The sequence below is a fragment of the Bos mutus genome, chromosome 10 (genome assembly GCF_027580195.1).
Source record: "Bos mutus isolate GX-2022 chromosome 10, NWIPB_WYAK_1.1, whole genome shotgun sequence".
Classification (NCBI taxonomy): Eukaryota; Metazoa; Chordata; class Mammalia; order Artiodactyla; family Bovidae; genus Bos; species Bos mutus.
Genome location: NC_091626.1, coordinates 60764026 through 60780227, shown reverse-complemented (window position 1 = coordinate 60780227; position 16202 = coordinate 60764026). Strand labels below are relative to the sequence as shown.

The 16202-nt window shown below is 42.0% G+C and overlaps 1 protein-coding gene across 13 annotated transcripts in view; it reads right to left on the bottom strand.

Moving 5' to 3' along the window:
* The window catches only part of TLN2 (talin 2), a 497178-nt gene that overhangs the window by 190870 nt on the left and 290106 nt on the right, over nucleotides 1–16202 (bottom strand). For all 13 annotated transcript variants that reach the window (XM_070378009.1, XM_070378013.1, XM_070378007.1 and 10 more), the window contains 4 exons: nucleotides 15754–15883; nucleotides 14718–14870; nucleotides 12796–12938; nucleotides 11086–11213 (listed from right to left, as the gene is read on the bottom strand). In XM_070378009.1, coding sequence (XP_070234110.1) covers nucleotides 11086–11213; nucleotides 12796–12938; nucleotides 14718–14870; nucleotides 15754–15883 — 554 coding nt within the window. The remainder of the gene's footprint in view (nucleotides 1–11085; nucleotides 11214–12795; nucleotides 12939–14717; nucleotides 14871–15753; nucleotides 15884–16202) is intronic.

Genomic DNA, 16202 nt, shown 5'->3' with positions numbered 1-16202 from the left:
CATGTGTGGGGGATGTATTCTTCCCCAGTAAATCAACAGCACGCACAGTGTCAGCAGGAAGCCAGAAAGAGTAGGCAGCCTGCCATCATTGCTGCCTGCCAGCGCGCGGGGGAGCAGTTCCAGCTCAGTTGTTTTTTTTTGATTACCAGACCCAAGTATGGAAGGTTCCTAAGCGTACATGTGAAATCTGTTGGCTTTCTCTGAGAAAATGAGTCAGATGGTCAAATCTGATTGGAAAATTTTCTCCTAATTAAGCAAGCACTGGCCAAGCCAAGTCCTACCTACTGCCTCCTGAAATATTCCCACCTTAAAAGGGCAGCCTGCAAACCCTCTGCCAGCCTCGTATGTATCATCTTTTCTGAGTGCAATAGTAACACTGATTACTAATACAGCAGACTAGTCAGAGTTCCTCTCACACTCTCAGATCCACAGGAGGCTGAAATCTGCAGCCAAAAGACTCTTCTCTCATGAGCTCTACTTTTGCTCTGGCTGAGTCAGTTGTCTTTCTTCTCCCGTTTGTATTGATCTGCGTTTATTCTTCAATCTCACTGCTGGCTGTGTATCACATAATTATGCAATAAACCAAAGTAGCCCCTAACCAGGGGCTAAAATAGTCCCTGGAACAGTACAAAAGAGAGCTTATTGAATGCTTCCTAACAGTAAATATTTACAAAAAGTTATTAGATATAAATAAAACATGTGAACTACTAAACAGAAAAAAAAAATTAAAATTTAAAAATAGTCTGTCCTCAGATTGCTTCATGATTGTCTTTATATTCTCTTATGGATGACGTGGTATATCCAACAAAGATAATGAAGAGCCCTATCCAGGTGACCCATACCAGGAAAAAAAGTTGGTCCTGTATCAAAAGACTGGGAAATAAATGCCTAAGTTGAAAGTTAAAATACAGGGTTTCAGAGAGGTAGAAGCATAGATTCTACACTTTAAATGATTTTGGGGGATGATCCAAGAAACAGTAAACCATGTTCATAGGGGGTTTTCCATTACGAACAGCTGCCATTTATTGAAATGCAAATACTGTTTCAGGGGTTTTACATGCATAAATAGATTAAACTCTAACAAAATTCTTGGAAGAAAATATTTCAACATTCCAGTTTTTTTATACATGGAACAGGAGGCTCAGTGATTCTCAGGAAGTTGCCCACAATCATAGCCAACAACTTAAGCCTCATATGTGGGCTCCAGAGACCATGCTCTTAGCCACTTAGCACTCTGGTCTTCCCATGTTACCCTTTGGTCAAAAGACATACCATATGATAGGTATTTGAGAACCTTGGGACAAAGAAACAGTAACACCCAATCAGATAATGGCAACAATGACCATAGTGGTGGCAGTCAATTTTTTAGAGATGCCAAGAGGCAATGAATAAAGGAAGGGGAATTTAATAAACACATCTTGGGGAGAAGGGTCTGGAGTCAAATCCAGACACTCACTTAAAACTCCATTTTCATATATCAAATGTAAGCTGCTTCTATAAGTAATTCCAAAAGAGGCATTCTAAAGATGTTCTCTGGTCTCAAAAAAAGTGCACAAGTATACGGGAGGCAGCATGGTTTGGGAAATGTAAACTGCGTCTCACCTGTCTCAGAACTCTCATCTTGAAATTGCACTACCAGAGGCAACTCCTACCTCTCTTAGCTGGTCTTATCACCTGGGAAGCATTTAATATTCCCACCTAGGAATCATGCTGCTCATATGAAAACAATGGCTGCCCTCTCATTCCTGGGGAAGGAGGGCAACAATATGAACATAAAGCAGTGAGGAGGGCTTCCCTGGTGGCTCAGTGGATAAGAATCCGCCTACCAATGCAGGGGACACAGGTTCAATCCCTAGTCTGGGAAGATCCCACGTGCCTCAGAGCAAACTAAGCCCACAAGCCAAAACTACCCATGAGCCCTAGAGCTCGGGCTCTGCAACAAGAGAAGCTACTTCACCCTGCAACGAAGAGTAGCCCCTGCTATCTAGAGCTAGAGAAAGCCCACATGCAAATGAAGACAAATTGCAGCCAGAGTTTAAAAAATAAAAACAAAAAGCGGGCAGTAACAAGTCTACCAGCACACAGTGGAGCTCTAAAGAGGAGAGGGGACAATGATATAGAGGTGCAGCAGAGACAGTGTCACTCGGGGATACGAGAACACCCAGGTTTCCTGAACCCATGCTGAATCACCAAATGACTAATAATATTTCAAATCTGGTATCACATAAAGTTTCAAAGTGTGGTCTGAGGACCAGCAGCATCGGTACCACCTGAAAACATATAACACGCGCCAAGTTTTTAGGCTTTGCGCCAAACCCACTGAATAAGAGGCTCTGAGGTAAGACCCAACAGTGTGTTTTAACAAGCCCTCTGGATGAGCCAGGGTGGAGGCTTCCCTGGCGGCTCAGAGGTTAAAGCGTCTGCCTGGAACATGGGAGACCCGGGTTCGATCCCCGGGTCAGGAAGATCCCCTGGAGAAGGAAATGGCAACCCACTCCAGTACTCTTGCCTGGAGAATCCCATGGAAGGAGGAGTCTGGTAGGCTACAGTCCATGGGGTCGCAAAGAGTCGGACACGACTGAGCAACTTCACTTTCGCTGGATGAGCCTGCCATAGGCTAAAGGCAGAGGACCCACTGGTCTAGTGGGCCGAAAGCTTAAATGATGGAGTTGGATACACTGGATTTAAATCTTGGGTTTAAATCCAGACTCAAAGATGAAAATGTGACTTAAGAATGGTCAAGTCCTGGTTAATTTGAAGTGATGAAGTAGGTGGAAGAAAACACTGGTTGAGTTGGAAAATAGTTACAGTGGCAAAAAAGTAGAGAGTGAAGATCACATGGGGAATGCACAGGCAAGGCGCTGAGGACCTGTCTCAGTCACACGGCAGTTCTGTGCTCCTGAACCAAACCCAGTGCCCTTCAGTGTAAAGGTGGGAAATCCCACCAAGGCTCACAGATAGCCTAGGGTTAGATACATGCAGAGGTTCCTGGTTTGAAAGTTATGGAGTCTGAAAGTCGTTAGGGAGGGAGACAGCAACCTTAGGAGGCTGAAGCTAGGAGGAAACAGTGAAGGCAACATTGACCAGTCATCACCACCCCAGACTGATGGGAGCACTCCCGGCTGTCAGGAGCATGGGACAAAAAACCCTCTTGCACTGCTGGTGGGAATGGAAACTGATTACAGCCACTGTGTAAGACAGTATGGAGATTCCTATAACAAACTAGGAATAAAACTACCATGTAACTGAACAACAGCACTCCTGGGCATATACCCTGAGAAAACCATAACTGAAAAAGACTCCTGTATCTCAGTGTTCACTGCAGCACTATTTACAACAGCTAAGACATGGAAGCAACCTAAATGTCCATCGACAGATGAATGGATAGAGAAGCTGTGGTGCATTTTTACAATGGAATATTTCTCAGCTACAAAAAGGACCACATTTGAGTCAGTGCTAATGAGGTGGATGGACCTAGAACCTGTTAAACAGAGTGAAGTAAGTCAGAAAGAGAAAAACAAATACTGTATACTAATGCATATATATGGAATCTAGAAAGAAGGTACTGATGAGCCTATCTGCAGGGCAGCAGTGGAGACGCAGACCCAGAGAGCAGGCTTACGGACACCGGGTGGGGAAGGAGAGGGAGGGAAAAGTGGAGAGAGTAGCATGGAAACATGTACACTACCACAGGTAAAATAGACAGCCAGTGGGAATTTGCTGTGTGACTCAGGGAGCTCAAACCGGGCTCTGTGACAACCTAGAGGGATGGGATGGGAGGCAGGTTCAAGAGGGAGGGGCATATCTATATCTATGGTTGGTTTATGCTGATGAATGGCAGGAACCAACACAATATTGGAAAGCACTTATCCTTCAGTTAAATATAAAAATAAATAAACAAATAAATAAATAAAATGGCATTATCTCCAAAAAAATTTTAAAAAGCCAACCAGAGGAACCAGTGCATGGGCAGTGGAGAGGAAGAGCGGGTAAGGCAGAGCTGGGGAGAAACAAAGGTGAAACTCTTGCTTTACTGTGGGTTTGAAAACAGAATCCACAGCCAAGTTATTCTGACAAAAGCACACACAGAAGGCCAACTACAAAGGAGGAATATGTGTTTGAACAGATGCCAAGAGAAAAACTGACTTAAGACTTCGTACTGTGTCAAAGGCTTTGTTTGTTGACAGTAGAATTATCTTGAGTTTGTGGGGGAAAATCTCGAGGTCCTCTCTGAAGCCTTCCTCAGAGACTCATACCCCGGCTGCAGTGTTTTCTCAGTGAAGCACTCCTAAGGAACATGGTAACGGACGAGGGTGAAACCAAGGAGGACGGCGGTTCCCCTGCCTGCCTGCACCCAACCACTGCACCATTTCTCCCCGAGGCATCCAGGGTCACGGAACCTTTGAGCCTGACCTCCAAGGTCTCTTAATTTTTTCCTTACTACGTGGTATATATCCAGCCTCAGTGATTACAAGCTTTTATCACCTCTCACACAGACTACAGCAACTATCCTTTTTAAAGACATTAACTGTGGAAACACGAAGTATAAAGTATACACCTCAACTTATATACCAATCATCAAGGATAAATACACGTTACCATATTGTCATATTCGCTTTATGATTGCTACTTCTCTGCTTTAAAGAACAAATTACAGATTGCGCTGAAGTCCCACACCATCCTTCTTTCTCACCCTATAGGTAGTCATTTTCCTGAAGGTAATTTCCATGCATGGTTTATTATGTTCCTACCTCTCCTTGTGTCTATAAACAATACATTCTGTTTCTCTTTGTATTTTTAAATTCAACAGATTCATCTTATAAAATATCATTTCCTCTGTGCTCTGGTGTCTTCATACATTAAAATGTGTGCCCATCTGAGAGGCATGAAAAAGCTATATCCTTATTGATTTTGCATTCTACATTGCTTACGAGGCTGAATATCTTTCCCTATCTTTACAAGTAAGTTGAATTTCCTCTTCTCTCAAGTGCCTGTGCATTATCTTGATCTTTTTCCCTAGTGAGGGTGCTCAGTCACTCTGTCATATTTAACTCTTGCGATTCCCTGGACTGTAGCCAATCAGGTTCCTCTGTCCATAGGGTTTCCCAGGCCAGAATATGCCATTTCCTTCTCTAAGGCATCTTCCTGACCCAGAGATCAAACGCACATCTCCGGCCCTGGCAGGATTCTTCACCATCGAGTCATCTGGAAAGCCCCATTTGGAAAACGTCTTTTGCCTACTGTTTTAACTTTCATTAAGGCAAGTTCGTCTGGAGAAGGCAATGGCACCCCACTCCAGTACTCTTGCTGGCAAATCCCATGGACGGAGGAGCCTGGTAGGCTGCAGTCCTCGGGGTTGCTAAGAGTCAGACACTTTCACTTTTCACTTTCACACATTGGAGAAGGAAATGGCAACCCACTCCAGTGTTCTTGCCCAGAGAATCCCAGGGACGGGGGAGCCTGGTGGGCTGACGTCTATGGGGTCGCACAGAGTCGGTCACGACTGAAGCAACTTAGCAGCAGCAAGGCAAGTTCGTCAACCTTCAGAACTCTTACATCACCCTATGTTAATAATAGAGTGTTTAAATTACTATAGCTTTCTAAGAAATTGGGATTAGTTGTGAGTCTTCCATATATTTCACACATACAAACATATCTATACATTTATTTTTCAGTCCTGCAGATGAATACCATGGTTGTCTGGACCTAGGTGATGATAAGCTGCTTTTCTCTTAACAGTTCTGATAAATTTCTTCACAGATTGAGTGAATTATCTATGTAGATAAGCCTATCACTTGCAACTGACAGTTTCATTTTTCTAATCCTGAAGTTGTTTCTTTTTCCTTTCCTTATTTCGTAACTTCTTTGTTACTTATTATCTCCCTCTACACTAGAACAAAAGTTCCATCAGGGAAGGAATGTTTGACTGTTTTACACTGCTGTCCTCAATGTCGGAGAAGGCAACGGCACCCGACTCCAGAACTCTTGCCTGGAAAATCCCATGGGCGGAGGAGCCTGGTAGGCTGCAGTCCATGGGGTCGCTAAGAGTCGGACACGACTGAGCGACTTCACTTTCAGTTTTTCTCTTTCATGCATTGGAGAAGGAAATGGCAACCCAATCCAGTGTCCATGCCTGGAAAATCCCAGGGGCAGGAGAGCCTGGTGGGCTGATGTCTATGGGGTCACACAGAGTCAGACACGACTGAAGTGACTTAGCAGCAGCAGTAGCAGTAGAGCTTACCAGGCAGAAGACATGAATAAATTATTTATTGAACAATGAATTTTGCATTCCTAGAGAAACCAGTTATAACTTGCAGTTACAGATAAACAGAAGTAATGCTGGACTTTACTGATTTTTTATGAATTTTAGGTAGGACCCATATTGAGTTTAAAATTTTATTGGTCTGTATTCAGTTCAATTTTGCTATTTGATCTGCTAGCTTCAAGGTAAGGTGAGGAATTTTTTTTCCTCTTTCTGTTCTCTGAAACAAAGTGAAGCTACTTTTTGTTTTGTTTTTGATTCATTTATTTTATATTATGAGGACTATTTCTTTCAAGATCATAGATCCATCCAGATTTTCTTATTATCCATTTTTGTCTAGATCTTCAATTTTTGGCTTCAAATTTCCATTTCATTTTCTTATGATTTTTAAAATCCTTATCTGAAGTTCTTCCCCTATAATTCATTACTAATGATTATTTTTGCCTCTTTCTTCTTTTGTTTTACTTGACCAAATCTACCAGAGAGTTATACATTTTATTAATTTTTTCAGACAGGCAGCTTCGGGTTCTGTTGATTCTCTCTGAATTTCTATTTCATTCTCTTGACTAAAACATTTTCTTTGTATTATTTTGATCTTGTTCTACTTAACACTTCCTGAGGAAGGTACGTTAAATTAGTCCACTAAATTTGTGTCTCTGAAATTCCCTGTTTCTCTTGCACCCATTTTCCCAACAATAGAGCAGCTGGGGGACACTAAATAATTCTTAAATTCCTGAAAACTCTGAGAATCGTTTAGTCTCTGATTTTCATTTTTCTCAATAAGCACCTTCACTAAGGTGCTTCTGAGTACAGAAATCATTAAGGGGTCTTAAGAAAGGTGAAAAAAAACAAACAAACCCCAAAACTCATAAAAAGGCCCATAGTAACTACCGTATGATCCAGCAATCTCGCTCATTGGTGTATATCCAAGGAAACTGAAGTCAGGGTCTGCACCCCATGTTCACTGCAGTATTATTTGGAATAGCCAAGATAGGGAGACAACGTAAATGTCCCTTGATGGATGAATGGGTAAAGAACATGTGTGGTAGATATATACAATGAAATATTTTCCACCGTAGGAAAAAAGGAAACCCTGCCATTTGTGACAACACAGGTGAACTCGGAGGGCAATATGCTAAGTGACACAGCCAGACAGAGAATGACCGAAACTATATGGTATCACTTACATGCAGAGTTCTTTCTTAAGCCATTCTCACAGAAACAGAAGATAGAAAGGGTGGATGTGAGGGCTGGGGGAGAGAGGTAAACTGCATAATACAGGTCAAAGTGTATGAAATTTACAGTAAGAATTTGGCACACAGCATTACAACTACAGTTAATAACATGGTTCAGTGTACTTCAAAGTTGCTGAGTCGATAAGCATTCTCAACACACACACACAGACACAACACAATGTGAGGTAACGGATGTTAGTTATTTTGATCTTGGTAATCATTCTACATGTATATGGACATCATATCATCAAGTTGCATACTTTAAAATATACATAGTTGTCGATTATTCCTCAATAAAGCTTTTTTTTTTTAAAAAAAGGTCCATAGTATGCTGACTCTGAGCACAAGTGCTACACAAATTTTCAAAAAATTAAAAGAAAATTAATTTTATCGTTAAAAGTTAAAAAGAAAGGAATTAAAGTCATTAAACATCCCTCCATGTACCTTACCCAAAAGCTGTGTGAGTAAAATCTCTGCCTGGCTTTATCTTCAACCAGGCTGTGTGACAAGGCCAATCTTTTATTTTTTTTTAACTGTGAACTGTTCAAAGCCAACAGTATATATGACAGCAAGATGGTGAAAAACAAAGACTAGCAGACATGGTTTGTCACCAGGGTCAGCACAGGGACCCTAACCCTGAAAGGTCTCAGACTATCCAACATACAGTCAGGGAACTGTGACCTCGCTGTTTTGTTTAAAAGGAGATGAATATTCTCAGGCAAGTTTTTACCTGTAATGTATGTGCAATAATATACACAATTAAACATCTACATTAAATAAAAATGCCTCATTACCTAGACTAAACTTGGCCTAATTAAAGAGTAAATCAAATTAATAAGAAAAATAATTTCTATGAGGCACATAAGCTTATTTTAATCTGGAACCCGAGTAAGGATACATATAACATCAGAGTCCTGAGCTTTATACCATAATCTCAGAAACAAGAAAGTTGAACACAATTGCTTAACCTTGGTGACCTCACATTACTAAGAGAAGGCACGTCTTTAATAGAGTGTAGGTGTGCCCATAAGTCCCAGGAGACAGTGTGTGAGCAATACCAGCATGCTGATACTGCACGTAATCCACACACAAGCAGTCGGTGGTGTGATGACACTCACTGGGATGTAATAGGCACAACAGAGCGGAAGCCAAAGAATCCTGCGATCACATTTTAAAGTACTTTCCTAATCTTGCTGCATACTGGGAGACCAGTGAAGGGGGCAACTTTGCCCTCCAAGTAGACATCTGTTTGTAAAAAATGTAAATCCCAATGTGACGAGTCAGAAGCTACCTGCAGAAAAAGTCTATGTAACCACAAACAAGCCACTTCTCCTCTCTGCTGCTTCTTCTGCATCCATAGCATAAAAATATACTGCTTGTTCAATTCACAAGGAGGCCCTGAGGATTATCTATCCAAAAGCTCCAGAGAAAAGGCATAAATAAAATGACCAGGGTAGCATCATTTCAGGTACCCAATGCAAGGCTGAATTTGGATCACCTTCTGATCAGGGCCACACAGGCTCACAGGTATGAAAGCTTAAAAACTAAACGTAAAACTTTTTGGTTCACAAATCTCTTCACTTTCTCCCATGCTTCATCAGTCACTGAAAGAAACAAAATACATTTCCTCCCTCCGGGGCTTAATTAGTTCTTTGTGCTGTCAGTTTCCGTGGCCATAATCCATAGGTTTATGATACCAAATGTATCTGAGGGACCAACTGTGAGGGCAGAATCCAGGAAGGTGAGAGTAACTAAAAGCTCATGTGCTTTCAGTTACTGGAAGGCATCTGGGGTATAAGAACAGAGAAAGGCAAATTTCCAAGTCTCCTGCAGGAAGGAAGTCAGACCAACTGGATACAAGTGGCCCTGAGGAACTTGGCCAAATGACTCATTTGGAGGATGCAGAATAAACTTAATGACAGGACCTGCCTAGAGCTAGTCTCAAACTCAAGGTTGCTATATGGAATACTGTAGGACAAAGCATCACTTTGGAAGGGCTCCCTGGGATTCATCAACCCAAGGGCAGAGGTTTTTTTTTTTTAATAACAACTCAGTTTAGACCCAACAGCACACGGCCCAGGCATTCTCTGCCACCCGGAGAGAAGTCTGATTTCCTTTTTACCTCAGGGCACGTGCTGGTCCCAATTACTTTCCACCAAAGCAAAAGTGAGGTCAGGGGCCAAATAAGCAGTTGTTATTGTCTCCTTTCAATAGACTCAGATACAGTATGATGAATGACCTACTTAATGCACCTCACATTGGTGTATCCTATAGAAAAGATGACGCCTGCCCACTCAGGTCAGCATTCCTGTCAGGTCCCCACTTGCAAAGCCTCTGCAAAAGCTGCACTCTACGTGAGAGCATGATTTTGACCAGGTTAAGACTTCCTGTAGTGATATTTTTGGCTCAGCCAAATATTTCATTGGATCTAAGAGGAAGTGGAAGAGAGAAAGAACAAGTGGGGGAAACCAGATAAAGGAAAGAAATATTATCAGAGAAAGAAAGAGACAAAATCCTTGGAGAAGCCCAGGCCAAACCAGAGGGGAAGATGACCTCTGACAAACAGCTGCCTACAAATGGTGAGGCTTGTCTGCTGGACATCTCTAGGAAACCCAGTTCCTAAGGCCCATGTTCAGTGACGAATCTTAGTGATGAATCTGGAGGGTTAGCTTTCTCTTGAACCCGTAAGTACTGAACCAGAAAAATCACCCCCATCATTTCATAAAATCAAACCAAAGACCAGATGGGTGGGAAGTGTAGAGCCAGTATTTAAAAATATATACATCACACTTTTTCAGAGCAGTGACAATTTCACTAAATTATACTAAATGATGTGAAACTCTCTCTTTTATACTCTGTTGCTCTAATACTGAAGTCTTTAAAAGAAATGCAACATGACAAAATGCTGCCCCATATGAAGAATATTCTAAAGAGCAGAGATTTCAGAAGATGGGAAAAGCGAGTATCTCAGTTCCAGAGATAACCTGGATCAGGGGTCCCCAACCTCTGGTACTGGGTCCGTGGCCTGTTAGGAACTGGGCTGCATAGCAGGAGGTGACTGCTGAGTGAGCAAAGCTTCATCTGTATTTATAGCTGCTCCCTATGGCTGCCATTTCCGTCTGAGCTCCGTCTCCTGTCAGATCAGCAATGGCTGATTCCCATATTAAATTCTCATGCATCACAATGTAATATAATAGAAATAAAGTACACAATAAATGTAAAGTGTCTGAAGCATCCTGAAGCCATCCCCTACCACTCTGTTCCTGGGAAAATTATCTGCCATGAAATTGGCCCCACGTGCCAAAAGGCTGGGGACCACTGCCTGAGACAGTAGCTTGGAGGGGTACCGCAGACCCTGTGGTCCAGAGGAAAACACACCCTGCCCAAAAGTGGAAAAAGCCCTCTTCATAGTCATCCCAACACTGAATTTCTAGGCCCCTTGCTTTCTCCACAAATGTCATCATATATTGAATCAAGTAAAAACTAACAGTCTCACAACTGACCAAACCTACAGTGTGTACGTTGCATAACAAGCTCAAAAATAAATAGTGAAAACAACAGAAAAAAGAAAACCAAATGGTCATTTACTCTAAGAATCCAGGCTTGTGTTTATGCTCCACGTGAGGTCCGAATTGAATCTGGGCTTGAAATCCACCAAACTCACATGCTTTCTCGAAGGAGACAGGGTGGGAGCCATTCAGGATATCATCCCGAGCCTGCAACACAAGAGGAAGCAAAAAGCATCAGGAGCTTGGGGGGACCAACACGATTTCTCCAGTTCCATGTTCCTGGCACCCAAGCCTACCCTCTCTGGGGAGATGAGGGGAAGCGTGCCAGCCAAGCCAGAGTGAGGCATTCATTCAGGACGCTGTGAGCGACTGTAGCGTCACAGAATTAATGCAAAGGGAAAACAAGTCCGTGCCCAAATTGCCTATGGATGGAAGGCATCAGCAATGCCCAGTATATTAAAACTAAAGCTTGAGTGCAATCTAGGGAGGTAGAAGTGATTGTGAAAAATAAAGGGGCCAAGGGAAGTCCTTGTATAATGACCAGATTCATAGGGGACAGAAATGCAATAGATTTTTATGACCCTAAGTGATAAAGTTAATAGAAAAATTACCTAGAAGTAAAAATCAACCCAATCCCCACCCCAAGATAAACAGAACAGACAAGCACTCAGTACTGCAGACATCTGGGTGAAATGATAAGCAAATACACAGTCCAGGAATCAGGAAGGCACTGCACTTGAAGTCTTTCTCCTGTTTCCTGACCCCCTCACTTGTGTTGCTATTTATTGTCTTTCCTTTCTCTAGTTAAATGACCCCCAGAACACTTTCAGATGTACACTCTGACCTGTGGCCCTGAGCCTTAAACCAACAAGCATTTTCTTATTGTCTGGATCTCTCTCTCCCTCTGGCCTACCAGCCTCATTTCTCCAAGTCCTTCCTCCATCTGCTAACTTGGGGGCCAGCAAAATTTTCCTGTAAAATGCCGGAGAGTAAACAAATTACATCTTCTGGGCCATGAACTCTGCCGTCAGAATGCGAGTGCGGCCACTGACAATACGTAGACAATTATGTGATAAAGAAGGGGATTTACCAGTGTGCAATATGTAAACAAATGAGATGTGGTTCCAATAAAACTTTAATATTTATAAACACAGGTGACACCGTGGCTGCATTTTGCTGACCCTCCCCCTCCCACATTATTGCTAAGAGCCAATAGGTTGATAAGTAAAAGGAGAGGAAAGGGAAGGAATACAGGGAAGAATGAAAGAAGTAAGAGAGGAAGGAAGATGTTTTCCTTGGGCCAACAGAAGTCTTTGGGACTGTCTAGTCAAAGCCCACATCTTACGTACTGGGTAACTGCAACTCAGATAAATTGAATGATTCATCTGAGTTTAAACAATTGCTTAATGGCAAAAATTTTAAATGTTATTGAGAGAATATCTTTCAGTTAATGAGAAATACTGATTTTCTGACCAATATCCATCCTTGTTTTCTAGATGTGAGCTAAGAAAGCAGTAGTACATGTGAATGGTGAGTATTTCCTGCAAAGCCAGAAGACAGAGAGAGACAGCAGTGGCTACCAGGACCCCCGATGGGAAGCCAACCAAAGCCCCTCTCAGGATGGCCGGCAGCACACAGTGGACGTCAACCTGCACCACAGCTCAACATGATTGAAAAGAGAACGTCACAGACACGGCAAGAACCAGAGCCCAGTTCCTGCCCTCCACCAGCCACAGCCGGAGTTCTGGAAAGCTCACCAACCTCGGGGTCTGAGCGTTCGATACTGTACCTGAACATAGAGCAAGTTCAGCTGCACGGGATCTCTTGAGTCCACATTCTGATCAGAGTAAAAGAACTTCCGTCTAAGCAGCAGTGTTTCATTTTCATCTACTCCTTGTTCTCTGAATGTTCGGCTGTGATCCAGCCAATTTACTGCAACGCAAGATGACATATGAAAGAACTGTGTCTACTTTTCCTCTTAGTTCAAGGGGATTAACCAAAACAGCAGCATGATGCAGACGTGGATTTTTAAAATGCTCATATTCAGTTATAGTTGCTTCTTAGATTAAATCTGAGCTCTTTAACTTGGCAAAGTAATTGGATGCTTACTACATGACATATGAAAAAGCAAATGACAGAGAAGTTCACAGCTCTTCTTAAGTTAGTAAAACCCTACAATGAATTTATAATATGCCCATTCCTTGGGTGGAGGAAGAAACAAGGAAAACAATGCTTTAAGCCGAGACAATCAAGTCTGCATTTTCTTTTAAGTCAAGACTGGCCTTTACTCTGATCAGGAGAAATAATTTATAAACTCTGAGCATAATGAGTTGCTACCCTTGACCTTAGGCAGAAAAGAGGAGGAAACTGGAAGTAATTGGGACCAGGAGAGGACAGGACACTGAGGGGCAGGGGAGGGGAGAACCCTGCACATGGCCCACCAGTAATCTCACTCATTTAGAAAATACTGGCCTGATACCTAGATGCATGGGGATGGATCGTTGCTCTATACTTCCCACAGCTCTCATTCCTACACTCCTCCCCAGGCTTAACACACACACACATACTGAGAGCAAGTATTTATTGACAAGCCTTGACTTTAGCACAGGGAATGTACTGAATGGACCTCCTCTCCCACACTAGCCGGGAGAGCATCATGCACAATATAATCTTCAGGATTTGTCTACCAAGGTCTCACTTGGAAAGAAGCATGCAATTGGAAATCGAATGAGGTAAAAAGAAAAGAAAAAAAAGAGAGAGATTGGAAAAAGGGTCAGAGGAAATGAAAGCCCCACTGAAGACCAACGAACATAAGGACAAGGATGACATCTTCCCAATGCAACAGCAAGAGAAAGAACAGTGAAAGAAAGTAAGAAGTTGGGAAGGTCTGAGTGAAATGTGCATAAAGTATGGTCCTTCTGGGAAGGTGTTGGGGGTGGTGTCAGCCAGTGCACAAAACACAGGCTTTGGGGACATGTAGTGCACACATACTTGTTTTTCTGTATATTAACTCTGTAGCCATAGAAAAGGATTTTCCTGTGGTGGAATTATATTACTATTTTGTAACCCCTAAGGAAATAATGGATGGAGGCAATAGTCATCCAAGGCTGTTAATGTCACAAAAAGGAAACAATCAAATTCAGCTTCCCAATGGACGTACCACATAGGAGTCGCTATTCTTAAACACGGATACACGTATCTGATCAAGCCTCCAGAACTCAGGAATTAAAAGGGACATATGAACATGTTAGATGACACCACAGGCATCTAAGAAAATCCAGAATATAGAAAATTGTATACAAGTAACAATCCAGGGTTCTCCCCTCAATAATTACAAGGCAAAAAAAAAAAAAAAAGAGAGAGAGAGATGGAGAGAAAGCTTGGGACTAAAAGAGTTAAGCAGCCTTTCATCCAAGCTTATTTGGACCCTAGTTCAAACTGCTAACAAAAAAGCTTTTTTTAGAAGGCAATGGAGAAACTGTAAACATGATGCATGTATTTGACATTAAAAGATTACCTTTTAGGTGTGAAATGCTATTATCACTTTTTTCCCCCGTAAGGGTCTTTTTCTTTTAGTGACACAGACCCAAATGTTCATAGATGAAATAAAACAAAGGAATAAAGACCCCTGTCTAGACCATACAAATTATGGGAGAGGAGAGAGGCGGGCAGCCCATGTGCCCACATCACACTTCCTCCCTGGACACTCACAGTCGTCATCCGTGTGAAGCTTGGCCTTCAGCTTCTCCATCTTCCTCTCATCTCTTAACAGTGTCCTGTCTTTTTTTAGCGTACCCGTCCCTTCTTCTTTCTTTTCTTCAATTGTTTCTTGGATTAAAGAGTATTCTTCATAGTTTGTAATTCCTAAAATTATCAATGAGTTTATCAGTTAGATTAGTGACTGCATTGCCATCAGTCCCTTTCGTCCTGGGGCCCGTAATACTCCAAGGAGTCCCTGGGGATGAAGGACAGAAAGAAGCCTTGCCAAGGGGGAAGGTCAGGGTCACTCCAGGGAGCATGCATCAAGTAACTGGCCACAAAGGAGGGTCCTCCACTAGGTAAGTCACATTCCAACGTCATGCTAAAGTCTCCTGAGTAATTTTTGAGTAATAAGAACAAAATAGAAATAGAACAGAGGAAGGTAAGACAATGTCAAACAAGCAGTGTCTGAAGGACCTGGGCTTCATTTTCATTATGAGAAAAATAAGACAGGAAAGGCCACTTTCTTCAAATATTCAAGCGGGTTCATATATTGCAACATCTGTAAGACGTTACCAAAAACCAAACGAACATTTTGGCCAACCCAATAGAAAGGAGACAGACTTGTTCTCTGAGGAGACAAATAGAAGCATGGTGGGGGGGCAATGTCTAATATGATTGTATAGGTTGGCCCCATGAGTCTTCAGGAGGTAATGGGGGTCAGTGATGCTTAGACAGAATCTCCCAGTCATGGATGGGAGCCTGAACCATATGATTTCAAAAACATTATTTTCAATTTGAGAATTCATTTAATTTTGAAAGGGAAATAAAAGCTCTCACTTGTGACTCAGAGAGACACTTAAGTGTTTACAATACCAGTTAGCCGGTTTGCTAATCAGGAAAATGAACACACTCTCTTGGGATTGCGCCAAAGTCAATGAGTTATGATATGTTCAAAATTGCCCAGACACCCAAAGTGGGTGTAAAAAGGAGAAGCATGTTATTAACAACAAAGCCAAATCCAGAAGCTTGGCATGTGAACACTCACCTATCCTGCTGCAGATAGTAACCAGGAGTTCCCCGACTGTCTTGGAGTCGTCCACCATCACCGTTTTCACAGATCCATCAAGCATCCGAATTTTCTGAGGTCTCTGTTTCTTTTTATATTCCAAAATATCCTAGAGCAAAATCATGTAAACATTTCATGTTGCATGGGAAATTAGTTAATAAACCTGGACACTTCTCTTTAATAAAAGAATTTTCCCTAGCTCCCTTTGATTCCCTCCTTCTAATTTTTCACAAGATTTTTGCCACTAATACAGAACCTCCAGTGCTAAACTGCTTACATAAAGATTTCTTTAAAAATCTGATAGTATACATGTATACCTGTGGCGGATTCATTTCGATATTTGGCAAAACTAATACAATTATGTAAAGTTTAAAAAAAAAAATCTGATAGTAAAATTGCACCCCCAGAAGTACTACTTATAGCTCACA